The sequence below is a fragment of the Dicentrarchus labrax genome, unplaced genomic scaffold (assembly GCF_905237075.1).
Source record: "Dicentrarchus labrax unplaced genomic scaffold, dlabrax2021, whole genome shotgun sequence".
NCBI lineage: Eukaryota > Metazoa > Chordata > Actinopteri > Moronidae > Dicentrarchus > Dicentrarchus labrax.
In genome coordinates, this window is record NW_026136704.1 from 33328427 (window position 1) to 33346532 (window position 18106).

General features: G+C 48.0%; 3 protein-coding genes across 4 annotated transcripts in view; 1 reads left to right on the top strand and 2 right to left on the bottom strand.

Moving 5' to 3' along the window:
- Window positions 1-3543, top strand: part of plin6 (perilipin 6) — an 8170-nt gene extending 4627 nt beyond the window's left edge. The window contains exons 7-8 of the mRNA XM_051399355.1: window positions 1909-2175; window positions 2285-3543. Of these exons, the coding sequence (XP_051255315.1) occupies window positions 1909-2175; window positions 2285-2692 (675 nt within the window). The 3' untranslated portion in view covers window positions 2693-3543. The remainder of the gene's footprint in view (window positions 1-1908; window positions 2176-2284) is intronic.
- A 30-nt stretch (window positions 3544-3573) lies between these two features.
- zgc:171704 (Ras-related and estrogen-regulated growth inhibitor-like protein) lies at window positions 3574-6497 on the bottom strand. Its single transcript, XM_051399405.1, has 4 exons — window positions 5805-6497; window positions 5345-5398; window positions 5184-5251; window positions 3574-4989 (listed from the first exon to the last, which is right to left on the bottom strand). Exons 1-4 carry the CDS (start codon window positions 5905-5907, stop codon window positions 4579-4581), a joined length of 636 nt encoding a protein of 211 aa, XP_051255365.1. The 5' UTR covers window positions 5908-6497; the 3' UTR covers window positions 3574-4578.
- Window positions 6498-6594: 97 nt separating this feature from the next.
- Window positions 6595-17359, bottom strand: trim33l (tripartite motif containing 33, like). 2 transcript variants are annotated; one of them, XM_051399321.1, is made up of 14 exons: window positions 17148-17359; window positions 15835-15897; window positions 14864-14997; window positions 13907-14033; window positions 13669-13785; window positions 13458-13572; window positions 12626-12772; window positions 12272-12383; window positions 10384-11576; window positions 9181-9353; window positions 8974-9085; window positions 8695-8751; window positions 8067-8189; window positions 6595-7211 (listed from the first exon to the last, which is right to left on the bottom strand). In XM_051399321.1, exons 4-14 carry the CDS (start codon window positions 13924-13926, stop codon window positions 6939-6941), a joined length of 2442 nt encoding a protein of 813 aa, XP_051255281.1. In that variant the 5' UTR covers window positions 13927-14033; window positions 14864-14997; window positions 15835-15897; window positions 17148-17359; the 3' UTR covers window positions 6595-6938. The 2 variants fall into 2 exon arrangements, with proteins under 2 accessions (XP_051255281.1, XP_051255280.1); XM_051399320.1 differs by having other exon boundaries at window positions 14864-15002.
- Between the last annotated feature and the right edge of the window lie 747 nt (window positions 17360-18106).

The window sequence follows — 18106 nt, forward strand, 5'->3', positions numbered from 1 at the left end:
GTCGCTGTTTCACAATAACGAGGACTCCGCTGCAGGTGAGCTGATGGTGTATCAGAGCCAATCAGCAGCCTCATTAGGCCTGTCGCTGTGTGTGTGTGTGTGACGCCATCACGTGCTGTTCTGGCTGTTTGTTGTTTGTTCAGAGGTCAGAGGTCGTGACCCGCTGTCTGTGTCCGACCCAAATACCCAGTGAGTTTGTATTGACGGAGTGAAACAGAGCAGCAGGACCAACTGTTCACACGCCGTTCTCTGGTTGACTGAAGCTCGTCTGATGTCCCAAACCTTTTTGATAAACTTTGTTTACGGATTTTTATGCACAAATTGACAAGAATGTTAAAGTAAAATAGCAACCAGAAAGAAAACAGCGTGGTCATGTTTCACGTGTTACAGTAAACACAAAGACATAATGACCCCCGCCTTCAGGATAGAAAAGAACAAGTAAGAAAGAAACAGACAGATGTTATTCGGGGATAACTGAGAAAGGAAGAGCCTTTCAGTGGAGATCTGATTCAGGCTGTAAACTGTGTGTGTTTGTGATTTCCATCTTTCTGATAATAAACGTGCTGCCACAAAGACTCTCAGATCTGCTCGGAGCCTGGGAACAGACTAAGAAGTACCGAACAGAGCAGTAACAGCATTATAAGCTCTATCGCTGTCCCAGTTACCTCGAAGATGGCAGTCCAGTAGTGACGCAAGACCAAACATCTGCACATGGTTTGCAGGTCTGAAATCTGTATCTCTAAAAGAGATTTCTGGGAAACTACTGGTCAGATTGTCACAGTGTCCCGAGTCTGTATCAATCTAAAAGGTTGACCCAGGACTAAAAACAGTTTAACTTCGACAGAAATGAAAGAGTAAAAAGGGGCGGGACTTTGGCAGAGTTCACATTAATAATTCATGTTGTTAACCCTGAATGCAGCTCGTTTTCTATAACTTTAAATCTGAACGAGTGATCTGTTTGGTTTATTACTGCAGAACTGTGACAGAGTCCAACCCTCGAGTATACCGTGAGGTTTTTGGTCCTGAGCGCCGTCCTGTTGTGCTGTTGTTTGGTCGGTCTGTTTATGGCGTGCTCGTGGGGTCACTCTGCCCACCGGTCTCACGTGTGTCTGTCTGCTGCCAACTCGGACTTGGTTTGAATCCAGATCTGCTGTTCTGTTGTCTGCTGGGAAACTGCAGAAGCTGCCAGCTGGACTCTGAGGGGTTTTCAGATCTGTTTAGATCAGACCTCCTTTAGAAAAACAGAAAGTTTACTGCTTTAGAACAGTCTGTACACCGTGTTCAACCATTAACTCCGAATCCCTCCACCTCTGACCTCTGACCCCTGAAACTCCGAAAGAACTGGCCGTCAAGTTGTTTTCATATATGTTTATCAAATATAACTCGTATTTTTCACCCACGATTCTGTTTGGATTCTGTTTGCAACATCAGCCGGCATCTTTTCTCAATGATGTAGCCAATGTTGTACCGAATGATACCAACCAGGTGGGTTCACTGTTCGTTACCTGGTCTGTGCTTGTAGAATATCCACTGTGTCTTCTTCTTAACGTAACACCAGAAAGTGTCGCCCTCTCGGTGCAACTGTTGCTAGAGCGACGGAAGATTGTCACCGGTCTTTGACGTTTGTAAAAAATCTAAAAATATGTCGTTAACATACATTTATCCCAAGTGAAACCTGTGTGGACCACTCTGAAACTGAATCTGACATTTAGAAGTTGTAGAGTGACTTTAGATGATGAACGTTTTAAATGTTTTGGGAGTTCTGGGAGAAAATTGTTTTTAGCGAATGAACAATTTTTATAAAGATAACAACAAAGATTCAGTATTGTGATTGTCAGGGTGGATGAGGTTCTGCTTGGTCCTGGTCCTGGGTGTATTTCAGCTGTTGACTTTGTCTGTTCCCTGCAGGTGGGTCTGGGTCAGGTCCTGGAGCTGGTCAGTGAGCTGCTGCAGAACCTGCAGAGCTTCCTGGTGGCGCAGTTGTACCGGGCAGAGAGTCTCAGAGAGCTAACCCTGAACGGGATCAGAGGTCAGGCCGTCATGTTAGCTGAGCTGCGTCCTGTTCGTCAGATCACAGAGCTGCCGGTCCAGATCCAGCAGCTGCTCCGAGACCTACAGGAACTGTCCAAGATCCTCCTGCAGCTGGTGATCAACGCAACACCACTCTACACCCTGGTGAGACTCACCTGAGACACATTCACCCCACCCACTCTACACCTGTCCTGAAGCAGGGAAAGGAGATAATCTATTAATTACCAATAATCAATACAATTGTGTCTTTCAGCTGCAGCAGCCGTCTGACCAGCAGGTCGAGGACTTCATGAACCAGGAGGACTTCATCTCCGACAGTTCGTCTCGTCGCAGTTCAGCTAACAGCCTCTTCCTGAAGGCGATGGATGGCCGTCCTCGCCGCCGCCGGAGTCTCTACTCCCGGGCTGGTCGAGGCCCCCAGAGTCCTGACCCCCCCAACGGCCGCCGCTCCAGCGTGAAGGAAACCCCGGCCCTGGAGGTGGAGGGGCAGCCAATCCCTTCCGATGGCATCGTCGTCCATCGCCGCCCGTCTGCCACCGAGCTGCTCCTCGCTCCGCTCAAACAGTTCGTCTCTCAGAGCCAGAAGGCCTTCGAGTACCTGAGCCCCAACAACGCCGACAACGCCAACAACACCGACGACACGGCAACGACCGACTGTTAGACACCGCGATGAGGTCCCGCCCCGCCCCCATCCACGACCAATCACTGCTGCCAGCCCCGCCCTCTGACCAATCACAGCCTCCCGTCTCAGCCCCCGACGACGAGACGTCTCTGCCTCAGCTGGCGTTAGTTTGTGCGTTCTCGTTCACCAACCGAGCAATCAGAAAATTAGTTTAAATGTCTGAGAGTCGATTCTCAAATTAGTGATGAGATGCACTTCCAGAGCTTTCAGCTTGTGGCCTTCATCCAAAATGTATTTGCTGCTTTCTGAAATGTTATTTTGCCTCTCAAGGCCACCGTACTCAGCTGTCGATGCAGAAAGAAGCGCGTTGTTGTTGTTGTTGGATGTGATGAAGGTTTTGGTCGATGATAGAGAATCGATTATCTGTAACTGATTGAGTGGAACATGTTTTGTAATGGAGGCTGAAGTTGAATGACCGCCGAGAATTAACAGGAAGTGATTTTTACTTTCAGAAATAAAAGCTTCAAAATGTAAACAAATATTATTTTAATATTATGAATAATTATTAATGTTTTTAGGGATGAGCGAGTATGTTCTGTATCTGTTTCTGTTCAACCAACCAAATGATCTGCATTTGAATGGGCGGGGCTTAAACCTGATCTGGTTGATCAGAAGTTGCTTTATTTATCAGAATTGATCTTCAGAGCGATGTTATTGATCACCAGAGAAACAACAAAAGTTTAAAAGTATTAACACATTTTACTCATTGGATAAAAATACATTATCGGTAACGAATACTCACTCAACCCTAATTATCATCATCATCATCATCATATCTTTTCCAACATGTGACTGACAGACGTGTTCAAATAAAAGTTTCCTGGACTTCAGTGTGTTTGTGTCAGAATTAAAAACACTCATTTTATTCATTCAGATTTTATTGAGTAAAAAACACTGAAACTTACAGAGCGAGATATAAACTGACGGTTTCATCAACCAGGCTGGAATTTACTGATCCATTACAACCAGTAAAACCCTCCAGGGACACCAAGAGAGGCACAGATCCACTTCCTGTTCTGATACCTCAGTTTGGGGATCTGCTGATTCTGTTCGTTGTGTAATGCAGAGCTCCCGGCCCCGAATGTCACACATTTGGTGTTTGGAGCCTAAAACCGTTTAGCTCACGGTGCAGCTCGGTCTGTACGTCTCACTCAGAGTACCGCCCCCCCCCGAACATTGGTCAGAAAACAAAAAACTCCTAAAGGTCCGCAGGTTCTCCTCTGTGCTTGGGAAGGGAGGGTGAAGCGAGGGAGTTGCATTCTGCAGCTACACCACTAGATGGCACTAAATCTTTCACACTGGACCTTTAAAGTAACATTTATAAATCTCACATACAGCTTCAGTACGTATATACAGAAGAACTGTTTGTACAACATATCTTTAGAACTGTTGAGAACTCATTACGGCGTCAGTCTCTGGATCAATATGTGGATCGGTGCCGTCAGTCAGATATCTCTACGTGGATTCGGTCTGGATACTGGATCGGACCCTGAAACAGTCCTGCTGGCGTCCACTGGAGGCTAACTAATGCTAACATGCTGCTGTTTAGCAGCTATAATGTCCACTGTGTTAGCTTATTGTTGCATGCTAATGTTAGCTAATGTTAGCACAGAGTGCAGCTGAGGCTGATGGGGAACACATTGCATCCCAATCCATCCAATAGTAGCCAGCCGTTGCCATGACAACAGCTCGCTCTGAAACCAAACACCTTCTTTCACAAACGTCACTCGACCTGCCTCTGTCCCTCACGTCTCTGACCTTTGACCTTTCTTCATGAAGCCAGGAACAGGAAGTCTTCCCGCTGATGTCACTGTGACATCAGACGACTTCTCCTCGCCACAATCTCTTCGGCGAGTTCTTCTCGTCTACTCGGCTCGCTTCTTTCCAAACACGGCAGACATGCTCCGCACGATGCTTCGGACGCCGGCCGAGCTCTTCCTGAGCGCGCGGCTCTCCCGGACGAGGTCGACCAGCCGGTGGAACACCAGCATGGCGCCGTGGTACGTCTCTGCGGCCGACACCTCGAAGAAGCCGCAGCAGTGGGACAGAGCGAGGAGTCGTCCCTCCTCGCCGGAGACGCTGCGGTGGCGCTGGAGGTCCCGTTTGTTCCCCACGATGACGACGGGAACGGACGACGGCTTCCGGCTGCGACGGATCTGCTGCAGCTGCTGGCGGACCACGTCGAAGCTGCGGCGGTCGCAGATACTGTAGACCAGGACGACGCCGTCAGCCCACTGCAGCTGTTTGTCACTGAGGGGCAGAGTCTTCTCACCGTCCTGAGAACCAACCAACACATTTATTCAGAACATCTCTCCTCGTGTAACGTCTTAGAGTATGACTGTAATATTATATATAATATATAAACTATATATCTATTATAACAAACAACCTCCATATTATAATAAAAAACTGAATATTAAACATTTTCACCAATAAAAACTGTGTGTGAGTGTGTGTGTGTGTTTCTAACCTGTGAGTCCCAGATGTTGAAGCAGATCTCCTGACCGTCGATCCGGTCGACTCGACTGTAAACAGACTCTGAAACAAACAAACAAACAAACAGATTAATACGTCAGTTGTTATTTTATGATCAACCTGAAATCAGAAAACTGTTCAGTGTTTGTTCCTCACCGATGTCCCCGTACTCGCCAATAAACCTCCGGGTCAGAAATCTCACGGTGAGAGCTGCAGACAGACGGGGAGACAGAGAGAGAGAGAGAGAGAGAGAGAGAGACAGGTCATTAATATGAAACAGAGTTCAGGTGTTTGTGGTTCTCTTGTCAAACGAAAATGCTACAACACAAACTGAGATTTTATTGTGAAATGGTCCGACAGTTCAGACGTACAGATCAATCCGAGGTACGGCTCTGGTATCAGTAAGGACCTTTACATTGAGTACAGGTCGGAGGTTAGTGGCTGAGACAGCTACAGCAGTCACCCATTACAGGAGGAAGCATCTATAACAGACCTATACACCCCCCCACTGCAGCCTGTTAAATACTGAATTTGTCTAACTGATGGACCTCATCGTGGACCTGCAGGATGAAGACCTGGGTCCAGATAAAGAGTCCAGTCTGAGGGGTTTCCGTACCAGATTTCCCGACGCTGCGAGCTCCCAGCAGCAGGATGTTGACCTCCACTCTCTGCTGGTTCCCCTCCATCGCCTCCACGCTGCCGCTCACCTGCACCACCATCAGGACTGCACTGACTGGTCTACAAGAGGGTGTTCAGCTCCTGGCTCCGGTCCCTGTGCGGGTCCTGGTCTCTGGCAGCTCTTTATATAGACCCTGTGGGCGGGGACTGAGCTTCCTCACAGAGCTGCTGCCCCCTGCTGGCTGAAAAGCAACCTGCATCCTCACCAGAGACCCAACTCAGGTTCCCGCTCCTCTTCCAGATAGACGCTATTTCCTATTGATCAGTATCAATAACTGATCAACTGATCAATGAACCCAAACAGTGAACTCTTGATTGACTCTTTGATTATTTCCTGTGAATATTGATCAGAGATGAGTTCTCCTGATATATTGATCCATTCTCTGTATTTTTAATTAATTCTAATATTCTTCTTTCTGACAGATTCACTGGTTATTGATTATTGATTATCAGCTGATTGCTTTCAGACGCAGGACGAGGCTGTTAATCAGAGACTAAAGCTCTGTCACTGTACACTGCCATCAATAATAATAATAATTGAATACATAAAATATTATGTTTCCATATTAAAAGATAATAAACACTATAAATAACTGTTTACTGTAAACATAAACACACAGTAAGTCTTGTCTACTGTGTGTTTATGTTTGTTTTCTGTAAAGCTTTGGCGACCACTAGTGGTGGTCCCGAGCTCCTCGTAATTTAATACATTTCCAGGTTTTCCAGGATGCGTAGGAACTTATTATTAACTTTATTAAAATGTTCAGTTTACAGAGTTGAAACCAGAATGAATCAGATTGCTGAGCTTTGTAGAAATGTATAAAATGAACAGATCAACATTCCCTCGCAGTGAGAGAACGTTCGGGGCTTTCCACCATAAACATGGTTTTCACTAAAAGTTCTCAGAAACGATCAAAAGACCAAAAGTTGAATATTGTTCGAAAACGTTTCCAAAAGTTTCCTTTCACATCCTCGTAAAGAAAAATCAAGTTTGAACTTCAGTTCCCAGAATTCCACAGTGCTGATGTCACCTGTGTTTATTCCTCTCAGACTGTTATTGGTCGTCGGGAGGTCAGAGGTCAGAGGTTGTCCAGTTCAGGTGCTTTGTCCGTTTTGATCCTCGTGGCCCCGACAGGAACTCTCTCAGCCTCTTCCTCACGGTGCTCAGTTGGAACTCTCTGGTGACCACTTCCTGTTCCTGTGATGTGACCTCTGACCCTTTGGCGTGACCTCTGACCTCTCCGTTGGCCGTTGGCATCAGGACTGAAGGGTGAAGCTCGGAACCGAACGTCTGCGTCAACCTGCTCTGAAAACTGTCCCGCAGTTTGTTCAAGACGTCGTCGTCCTGGAAACAAATCAGACAGCCAATCAGCAGTCAGCGTGAGGCAATGAGCTCGGAGCTATATTTCTGGATATTGATCTGGTATCAATAAACCGGTGAATTATTGCAGCCTGATTGATCTGATTCTACAGAGGCAATAATTATTATATATAATAATTATATATATATATATATATAAATATATATATATATATATATATATATTATTATTATATTATATATATATATATATATATATAATATAATAATATATAATAAATATATAATATATAATAATTATATATATATATATATATAAATTATTATATATTATTATCATAGTTGATGAAGGAATATATAATTTTTTTTTTTTTTTTTTTTTTTTTTTTTTATATTATATATATATTTTTTTTTTTTTTTTTTTTTTTTTTTTTTTTATTTTATATTTTTTTTATTTTTTTATATTTATTTTTTTATTTTTTTTATATATTTTTATTATATATATATTATAATAATTATATATATAAAAAAATTTATTATATATTATAATATATTGATGTAAATATAAACAAATAAAAATATATATATATATAATAATATGATTTTTCAATACTATTACAGTGTGTTTGAACATAAATGAACACTGATGAGGCAGAATTGGTTGTTGTTGGGATGTCAGTTCGATTGGGATAGAACAGAGTTATTGATTATTAAATGATTACTGATCTCAGCCTCTTACTCTCAGTTGTGTACAAACAATAATACAACAATGATCAGCTGACTGTAGTGTCAGTCACTGATGGAAGAACACAACATTATATTATTATTATTATTATTATTATTACTAGTAGTAGTAGTAGTAGTAGTATTATATCTGACCTCTGCGTCTCGGAGCAGAATCCAGATGTCGGTCAGGAACTCTGCAGCTGTTGGATATGAAGGCGGTCGGTGGAGAGTCAGACGCTCCGACAACAACGTCAGCTGAGACCAAACAAACCCGGACTGAAACAACATCATCATCATCATCATCATCATCATCATCATCATCATCATCATCATCATCATCACCATCACCCCACACATCACCACATCACACTTCATCACCATCACCATCATCATCTTCATCACCATCACCATCTTCATCTTCATCACCATCACCATCACCATCACCGTCATCATCATCATCATCATCACAGTCATCATCAAGTATTGATTTCCTTTCAGCAGTAACTAGCACAGAGGACTCAGTAGGATGTCCTGATCAGATCAGTTATTTAATATTGATTATCTGTCACACACAGTTCAACCACATTAAGGTTATTCAAATCAATCCATTGCATATATATATATACACACACACACACACACACACACACACACACACACACACACATATAAATCAAATGTTCCTGAATGTTCTTTAGAAAACAAACTGCTACTCTTTTATTCTTTCAGATCAATAAAGCTGATCCAATCAGTTAATACAGAGACCGGTGCACAAACTGACCTCAGACAGTCGACTGCAGCCTTCCACCTTCAGATACAGCAGCAGACTCTCACACCTCTGTAACACACAAACAGACACACACACACACACACACACACACACACACACACACACACACACACACACAGTTATTCAACAGGGTTTGAGGTGGTACACAGAGGACTCTCTGTAAGAACATACTGTATGATACTGTCAGTGTGCAGCTCATCTAGTACAGTCACATTATTGTGTGTGTGTGTGTGTGTGTGTGTGTGTGTGTGTGTGTGTGTGCACTCTGACCCTCTGGTCCTGCAGACCCAGACAGGGACTCTGAGGTCTTTGTGGTCTGTCAGAGCTGTAGGGGTCTGAGGGGTCTGACAGGTCCTGACACAGAGAACAGATCCACTCTGACCTGTGAGAGAGACAGACAGACAGACAGACAGACAGTTGATGTTGTTGTTGTTTTGTTATATATTGATCTATTGATGACTGATTATTGGTGGTTACCACATGTGCGGTCCCACAGGGGGAACGTGGCAGTCTCGGTGGTACCCCCGCCCGCAGGCTGAGCAGATGATGGAGGCGTTGGCTGACCCGCAGGCGGAGCAGGAAACCATCACCAGAGTCACAGGAGACTCCGGCGGCTCAATGACATCATCTGTGACATCATCAACATGAGACTAAAAGAGAGCGGAGCGTCTGATTGGTTACCTGAGCACACTGCTGGACAAACACCCTTAGTTTAACCTGAAGCCCTAGTCGGGGTCGCAGCCCCCAGGTTTGGACCCGCTGGTGTAAACAGATTTGGTTATGGATGTTAAATCTTCCATCTTTGCTCGCTGATCTCCGCCTGTCTCACACTCAGCTGACACACCAACCCGACGGCCGACCGTCGGCAGAAAAGCAGTCGGACTGATCAGTCGGCTCCTGTCTCCCCGAGTCGGTCAAAAAAGTGCCTCCGAACACACGAAACTGACGCCGACTGGAGCGTACGTTCTGCGCGTGCGCGAGGCGTAATACGTCCCCATAACAGCAGGCGGAGCTAATCTGTTTTGTCGCCCAAAAATATTAAAACCGGAGATGATGGATCACTGTAGACCTAGTAGACACAGAGCACGCTGTCGTCTGTCACTGTTTTCATCAGAGAGTGTTGATAGTAGTCAAGAAGGATCGTTATTGTCATTACTAGCTGAACAGAAAATACGATGGTTAATAATAACAAGATACTGCCGTTGGCGTAGTATGTTTACCATCGTCACTTCCGGTTTTCTCGTGCACTCACTGATTCGCTAGTCAAGGGCGAGCACTCCACCAATCAGATTGGTCATTGAGGCCGGCGGCCACTGGCCGATTCTACATGTCGAATAAGCCAAAATGAACTCCGACTCCGACTGACGACGGCACGGGACACACTGAACCGACTCGAGTCACCGACCTCGCCCGACGGCCGATAATCGGGTTGGTGTGTCCGGGCCTTCAGGTTATACACTTTTAAAATACAAACATAATAATGACTTCTTTTGTTTCTTATGAACTTTGAACCTAAAAAAGTCCTGAAACAAAGAGAACCTTTATGTTTTTACAAATAAAATCCGACCACTTGCCTTTCAGGGCTTCAGTAGGTTCTGGCTCATCCTACTGTGAGTTATTACTTTATAGTAAAGACACTGTGAACCTGACGGGGGGGGGCAGACCTTCACAGCTTCCTACCTGAGAGTCCTCACTCATCTCTTCCAGGTAAATCTCATCTTCAGCATCGCCGAGGACCAGACGAAACCCAGGGAGGGGACACCCGGGGGGGGGCATAGACACAGGCAGTCTGAACAGAGGCACTGTGGGCTGCCATTGGCTCAGACTGCAATCCGGCCGTCCAATCACAGAGCTCGGTTCCTCAGCTGCAGGCAGTTTCCCAGCAGGCTCGGTTTCTTCAGACACAGTGGACGTCGGTTCGTTCTCCGCAGGTTCCTGCCGCCTTGCTGCGACCTGCTGCACGCTGCGGTCACAGGCGGAGTCCGCCACCGCCCTCACCACGGGACTCTGAGGCTGGTGGTTCGGAGAGGAGCAGGACAGAGGGACGCTGGGTGGCGCTGTGGGACCCAGTCCGACAGAGATCTGGTCTCCTGTGGCGATCACTGAGGTGGACACCTGACTTCGCTTCTCCTCCAGGTGAGACGTCCTCAGAGTGTCGCAGGATGGATGTTGTTTGGTGGTCGACATCCCGGAAGCATCAGACTGACTGGACGGAGACCTTGATGTAGACGGACAGTGGACCGGAACAGGTGAGTCACAGGTGTTCCCGGTTTGAGGGAGGGTCCCACGGGAGGGTGAAAGACAGGTGGAGGTAGAAAGAGTGAGAGAGGGGGAGGAGGAGGAGGAGGAAGGAGGGGGCAACAGATGGAACAGGCTCTTCTGTGAGGTAGTGTCACTGGGTTTGGATGCAGCCGGACTGAGGAACTCAGGCACGTAGGACATCCGGTACACAGTGTGAACGTTTGTCGGCGGACCGGGAGCGGCCGGTTGGTTCGGACCCACCGACGGTTGGATGACTTTGACAACCTTACAGGACGGAGACGGGCCGGCCGACGAGTAGAAACCCAAACTGACCGGTTGGTTCGTCTGCCCCCGTGTTGGGTCTCTCCCCGGGTTAGACAATGTCTCTGCAGTGGAGGACGACGGTTGTCGGAAGGAGGCGGCGGTCACAGGAGAACGGGATTGGTTGGATGCAGACATTAATGTAGAGCAGGTGGTTGGAGCCGGTGGAACAGGGGAGTTAAAGGTGGTGCTGGTTTGGGGGAGGAGTGTGAGGGAGGTGGGAGGGAGAGAGGAGGAGGAGGCTGGAGTGTCTCTGCTCTGATTGGAGGTTGGAGAGACAGAGAAGGGGACCCAGGAAACATTAAGTTTACCTGGAAACAGAAACATCCAGTCAGCACCTGTAAACAGCGTTCATCAGGAGCCAATCAGAACACTGAATGAATGTGATGTCACCGACGTTAAACACGTCCTCATTAGACGTTGGAGTCAGTTCCTGTTGTGTGTTAAAGCTTTAATCTGCTACAACTCGAGTGGTTGATAATAATAAAGTTATTAAAACCTACAGGCAGCTTACAGATGATGTAATGTTCGTTCTTATTGGCTGATAGAAGCTGACTGCAGCCTACTCGCTCATTAGTGATGCATAAGCCCTGCCCCCTTTTTATTGCTCCAATCACATGTGAGCAAGACTCGCTCAACTTCCTCCGTTCCTTTTGTTCCGATAGACGATTAATCAGCCGTCAACAGGAAGTGGCTTCTTCATGATCCAAACAGCTAAATGCTAAACTGTCAGCAACCTCCTGATGAGTGGACGGCCGATATCTTAGCATAGATTAGCCTAGCAGCTAGCATATTACAGCACAGGAGAGGAGGAAGGTTCAGCGTCCCTCATTACTCGCAGTGTTTCTGCTGGTTTTAACGGCGAGCCGCCCTGGTTATGGTGAGTCTACCGTTGGTGTGTGCGGTTCTTCTAACTACTGCTGTTGGTTCCGTACGTCCTCGTTGGTTCTGTAGCTTTAATGTCGTTGCTGTTTTAACCACCAATAACATTATTAACTCCACTTACCGAAACTGAACAGCGTCCTCAGAGAGTCCGAATCAGTGACCACGTTCATCACGGACATCTTCTCAGGAGGAGACGAGTCCTGATCCACGAGGTCCTTCAGCTGGGATTTAACCTGCAGACGGAAAAAGACGACCCGGTTAAAACTGGATCCGTTGGTTCTGATCCAGGACCTCCTACAATGAGAGTGGATGGAGGTTGTGTTCCTGTGGACAGACTCAGAGCCCAGACCACTGGGTGCTGCCCGTTGGCCAATCAGAAGCCAGTGGGTGGGGCTTGTTTCAGACGGGATGAACTGAGGGGCTGTGTGCAGGTATCAGGACCGGTATCAGGTGAGCGGTAGCGTGGTGGATCTACCTGAACCGTGTGGGACAGCAGAGCCAGAACGTCGTCGGTGGTTCGGGCTTTTTCTGCCGTCTCAGTCAGCGACTGTTGATTCTGCTGCAGCTGCTTCATCTTCCTCATCCTCTGCTGGATCAGAACCAGCTCCGTCTGCGACACCATCTGCTCACACACACACACACACACACACACACACACACACAGTACACACACACACACACACAGAGTAGACACACACAGTACACACACACACACACACACACACACACACACACAGAGTAGACACACACAGTACACACACACACAGTACACACACACACAGTACACACACACACACACACACACATAGAGTACACACACACAGTACACACACACACACACACAATACACACACACACACACAGTACACACACACAGTACACACACACAGCACACACACACACACATAGAGTACACACACACACACAGGTACACACACACACACACACACAGAGTAGACACACACAGTACACACACACACACACAGTACACACACACACACACACAGAGTAGACACACACAGTACACACACACACACACAGTACACACACACACACACACAGTACACACACACACACACACACACACACACACACACAAGAGTACACACACACACACACACACACACAGAGTAGACACACAGAGTAGACACACACAGACACAGTACACACACACACACACAGTACACACACACACAGTACACACACACACACACACACACACACACACACACACACACAGAGTACACACACACTATCTTTATAGATGATATTGATCCTGTATTGACAGTCAGACTGTGGACATTTACCTTGACGTCTTCTAAAATGTCCTCCATCCTCTTCTTCAGATGTTGAACTAAGATGTTGTAAGACTGCTGTAACTCCATCCTCAGCTGAGTCGCAGAGCGAACAACGTCCTGCTTCCTGAAACACACACACACACACAGGTTGTTGTTGTTGTTGTTGTTGTTTATTCTCTACAGCTCTGAGAATCTCTTGGTCTTCACCATCCTACGTTACCTGGTCTCCATGTCCAGTATGCTCTGTCTGATGGTGTCTCTGTGCGCTCTGATTGGCTGAACCAGGTCCTCCACATGCTTCTTCAGGTTGTCCAACGCTTCACTGACAAACTGATACCTGAGAGGAAGAGGAGGTCACACAAACACTGAGCATTTCTTCACATTACCGCCCACTGTTAACTCCAGATCGGAACCCTCCTCATCGTCGCTGTCGGACCCCGGCACACAGCTGAAACTACCTGTGGTTCATGTGAGCCATGAGCTGGCAGTCTCTACAGGTGAGCTGGCTGCAGGTGAAACAGAAGAGCTTGAGCGGCTCAGACGGGTGGAGTCTGCAGAACTTGATGGGAGGAGTGGAGACGCCTCCTGAAGACGGAAGACAGACACATCAGATCAGATGAAGCTATTATTGTTGTTATTGTGACATTTATGTCTTTCAGTCTGTCTGTGTGTCTCTGTCTGTCTGTCTGTCTATGTGTCTGTCTGTCTGTGTGTCTCTGTCTGTCTATGTGTCTGTCTCTGTCTGTGTGTGTGTGTGTGTGTGTTTGTGTGTGTCTGTCTGTCTGTGTGTCTCTCTGTCTGTGTGTGTGTTTCTATCTGTATGTGTGTCTGTGTGTGTGTCTGTCTGTCTCTCTGTCTGTGTGTGTTTCTGTCTGTCTCTCTGTGTGTGTTTCTGTCTGTCTGTGTGTCTGTCTCTGTCTGTTTCTGTCTGTCTCTCTGTGTGTGTGTTTCTGTCTGTGTTTCTATCTTTATGTGTGTCTGTGTGTGTGTGTTTGTCTGTGTTTCTATCTTTATGTGTTTCTATCTTTATGTGTGTCTGTGTGTGTGTCTGTCTGTGTGTGTTTCTGTCTGTCTCTCTGTGTGTGTTTCTGTCTGTGTTTCTGTGTTTCTGTGTGTCTGTGTGTGTTTCTGTGTGTCTGTGTGTGTTTCTGTGTGTGTGTCTGTCTGTGTGTGTCTGTCTGTCTGTCTCTCTGTGTGTTTCTGTCTGTCTGTCTGTGTGTACTCGCTGCACCATGAATCAAACATGAATCCTGATGAAGATGAGGGCTGCATTATGTGATGAAATGAATTATTTATATTGATAATGTGTTTGGGGGTCTGTATCTGGTCCTGTTGCAGAATCCTGTTTAAATAAAGTTTGGTGAGGGACTGTGAGGATGTTTGCATGCAGATTGAAGCAGCAGACGCTCTCTGACCGGCGGCCGGCGGCTGGTTGAGGATCCGGTGAGATCTGGTGACGGTCACTCTGCGATGGGCCGACACGCAGTCGTCACACAGAGCTTCATTACAGTCCTGACACCAACATCTGGCCGAGGACGCGTCACAGCTGCTGCACTGAGGACAGAGAGAAGAGGACAGAGGGCAGAGAGCAGAGGACAGAGGACAGAGAGCAGAGGACAGAGGGCAGAGGACAGAGAGCAGAGGACAGAGGACAGAGGACAGAGAGCAGAGGACAGAGAGCAGAGGGCAGAGGGCAGAGGACAGAGAGCAGAGGACAGAGAGCAGAGGGCAGAGGACAGAGAGCAGAGGGCAGAGGACAGAGGACAGAGAGCAGAGGACAGAGAGCAGAGGGCAGAGGGCAGAGAGCAGAGGGCAGAGAGCAGAGGACAGAGAGCAGAGGACAGAGAGCAGAGGGCAGAGGACAGAGAGCAGAGGACAGAGAGCAGAGGACAGAGGACAGAGGGCAGAGAGCAGAGAGCAGAGGACAGAGGACAGAGGGCAGAGAGCAGAGGGCAGAGAGCAGAGGACAGAGGACAGAGGACAGAGAGCAGAGGACAGAGAGCAGAGGGCAGAGGACAGAGGACAGAGAGCAGAGGACAGAGGACAGAGGACAGAGAGCAGAGGACAGAGAGCAGAGAGCAGAGGACAGAGGGCAGAGGACAGAGAGCAGAGAGCAGAGAGCAGAGGACAGAGAGCAGAGGACAGAGGACAGAGAGCAGAGGGCAGAGAGCAGAGGACAGAGGGCAGAGAGCAGAGGACAGAGGACAGAGAGCAGAGGACAGAGAGCAGAGGACTATTTACTCTGATTACTTTTACTGAAACAGTGTGCAGTGTCTGCCACTAGGGGGCTCTCACATCCAAACAGTAATGAAACAGGAAGCAGCGTGGGATTATGGGAGTTGTTGTCTTCACCACCACTGGCGTCATTGACCACAGTTTGAATTACCTGCTGACTGAAGCTGTTTCCGGGCTCTGCTGGCGTCTCCATGCTGAGGAGGGACGAGATGTCCTGCAGACAGAGACAGAGGACTCTTTTTAAACAGTGACCTTGGACAGTGGACAGAACCCGGTTCAGTTCACCAGAAACCCTCTAAAGGACCCGTTGGACACCCAGAAGAGAGCTCTGGAGTCTGAACCTCGTTAAAATGGGACTGAACTGGATCCTGTGAGACCTCCTGCCACCGCTCGGACCCTGCCGGCCCTCGGACCCTGCCGGCCCTCGGACCCTGCCACCGCCCGGACCCTGCCCCGACCCTGACGGCCCCGGACCCTGCCACCGCCCGGACCCTGCCACCGCCCGGACCCTGCCGGCCCTCGGACCCTGCCGGCCCTCGGACCCTGCCACCGCCCGACCCTGCCGGCCCTCGGACCCTGCCACCGCCCGGACCCTGCCACCGCCCGGACCCTGCCGGCCCTCGGACCCTGCCGGCCCTCGGACCCTGCCACCGCCCGGACCCTGCCGGCCCTCGGACCCTGACGGCCCTCGGACCCTGCCACCGCCCGGACCCTGCCACCGCCCGGACCCTGCCGGCCCTCGGACCCTGCCGGCCCTCGGACCCTGCCACCGCCCGGACCCGCCACCGCCCGGACCCTGCCACCGCCCGGACCCTGCCGGCCCTCGGACCCTGCCACCGCCCGGACCCTGCCGGCCCTCGGACCCTGCCACCGCCCGGACCCTGCCGGCCCTCGGACCCTGCCGGCCCTCGGACCCTGCCACCGCCCGGACCCTGCCACCGCCCGGACCCTGCCACCGCTGCTACAATTTATTGTATTATAAAGAGTCAGATGATCGGTGTTCCCACTCAGCACTTACACACACACACACACACACACACACACACACACACACACACACATAACAGCAGGGTCTCTAACAGACCAGGTCTCCAATAGAGGCCTGGTCTGGATTTTAGAGAAATTATCTACCCCCCCCCCGTGTTAGTGCTGATCGACGAATCGATGAAGAGTCTTCATCTGTAGGAGGAAACATCCGGTTACTTTATTTATTTACAATCTCAACAACGTTGGTAAAGAGACGTTCACGGTCAACCTCAACAATGGGAAATCACAGCTGCTTCCAGAAGCTGAACGTTAGTTAGTCAGTTTGAAACTTTAATGTTTATTAAGACCTCGATAACTGACAGACAGACAGACAGACAGAGAGGCAGACAGACAGACAGACAGACAGAGAGGCAGACAGACAGAGAGACAGACAGACAGAGAGGCAGACACTGTGGACATGTCGGTTCTTAAACTCACCGTCACATCTGCGTTGTCCCTTTTCGACCAAGCTCCGCCCCTAAAAAAAGATTCCGTTAAACTTCCGTTAAACTTCCGTAAGTTGCTCCGGTCAGTGTGGTCCGGGTCTACGGGTCGGACCTGGACCTGACTGTAGTCCTGTTTCTGCAGACCTGTTGGACCCCCTTCCACCGAGAACTCCGCGCTGAGCAAACTTCCTGCCTAGGTTTTTCACAATAAAGCTCTTCTACCGCTTCCTTGTGTTTGCAGTGTCAACTCTTGTGTGTGCACAGCGCCCCCTACCGCACAGCAGCACGTGGTTATTGATGTGAGTTCATATTGTTGGTTCTCTTGATCAGAAAATGACATCCAACTGTCAGATTATTAAATCCAAATGAGGTCAAACAGTATTATTGTTATTTTATATTTTATTCTCCAGGTGAAAAGAATAACACTTTATTATCTTAACAGACAAACAGGTTCCCTCTCAGAGCTTCTCCTTTTATACTCCTCAGTGTTCATAAGTCCTGCCCACTTTTATCCACCTCTGACATAATGGTGGAAATGTCCAAACAAATCCACCACACTGGGGATTTTCCATTGTAAAGGTCCAGTTCAGCTCCTGCACCTGCTGCGTCTCAGCTTTCTCATCAGTAAACTCTCAGGCTTCTTGGCCTTGACATTTTCTTTTGACTCTTCTTTCTCCAAGATTACACCATTAAAATATCATTTGCTGTACTTCTACTTTTATTACTATTTCCTTACACCATTATATCATACATCTTTTACTGTATTTTAACTTTATAAACTTTATAACATGACCAGGAAGATATACTTTATTGATCCCCGAGGGGAAATTGTTCTTTTCACTCTTTTATACACACACACACACACACACACACACACACAGGCTGACATACACACTTCATGCAAACAGAGAGAGAGATGGTGGAGTGACGGGCTGCAACGTTAGCAACGCC

What these genes read in the sequence shown, in the direction of transcription:
- trim33l (XM_051399320.1), bottom strand. Translation starts at nt 15,876, where the DNA reads ATGGAGACGCCAGCAGAGCCCGGAAACAGCTTCAGTCAGCAG. An exon ending in GAAACAGCTTCAGTCAGCAG is followed by an intron (nt 15,003 to 15,834) that starts GTAATTCAAACT and finishes CTCTGTCCTCAG; the next exon opens with TGCAGCAGCTGTGACGCGTC. An exon ending in TTCTGCTCCGAGACGCAGAG is followed by an intron (nt 7,212 to 8,066) that starts GTCAGATATAAT and finishes ATTTGTTTCCAG; the next exon opens with GACGACGACGTCTTGAACAA.
- zgc:171704 (XM_051399405.1), bottom strand. Translation starts at nt 5,907, where the DNA reads ATGGTGGTGCAGGTGAGCGGCAGCGTGGAGGCGATGGAGGGGAACCAG. An exon ending in TGGCGAGTACGGGGACATCG is followed by an intron (nt 5,252 to 5,344) that starts GTGAGGAACAAA and finishes TGTTTGTTTCAG; the next exon opens with AGTCTGTTTACAGTCGAGTC. An exon ending in TCAACATCTGGGACTCACAG is followed by an intron (nt 4,990 to 5,183) that starts GTTAGAAACACA and finishes GTTGGTTCTCAG; the next exon opens with GACGGTGAGAAGACTCTGCC.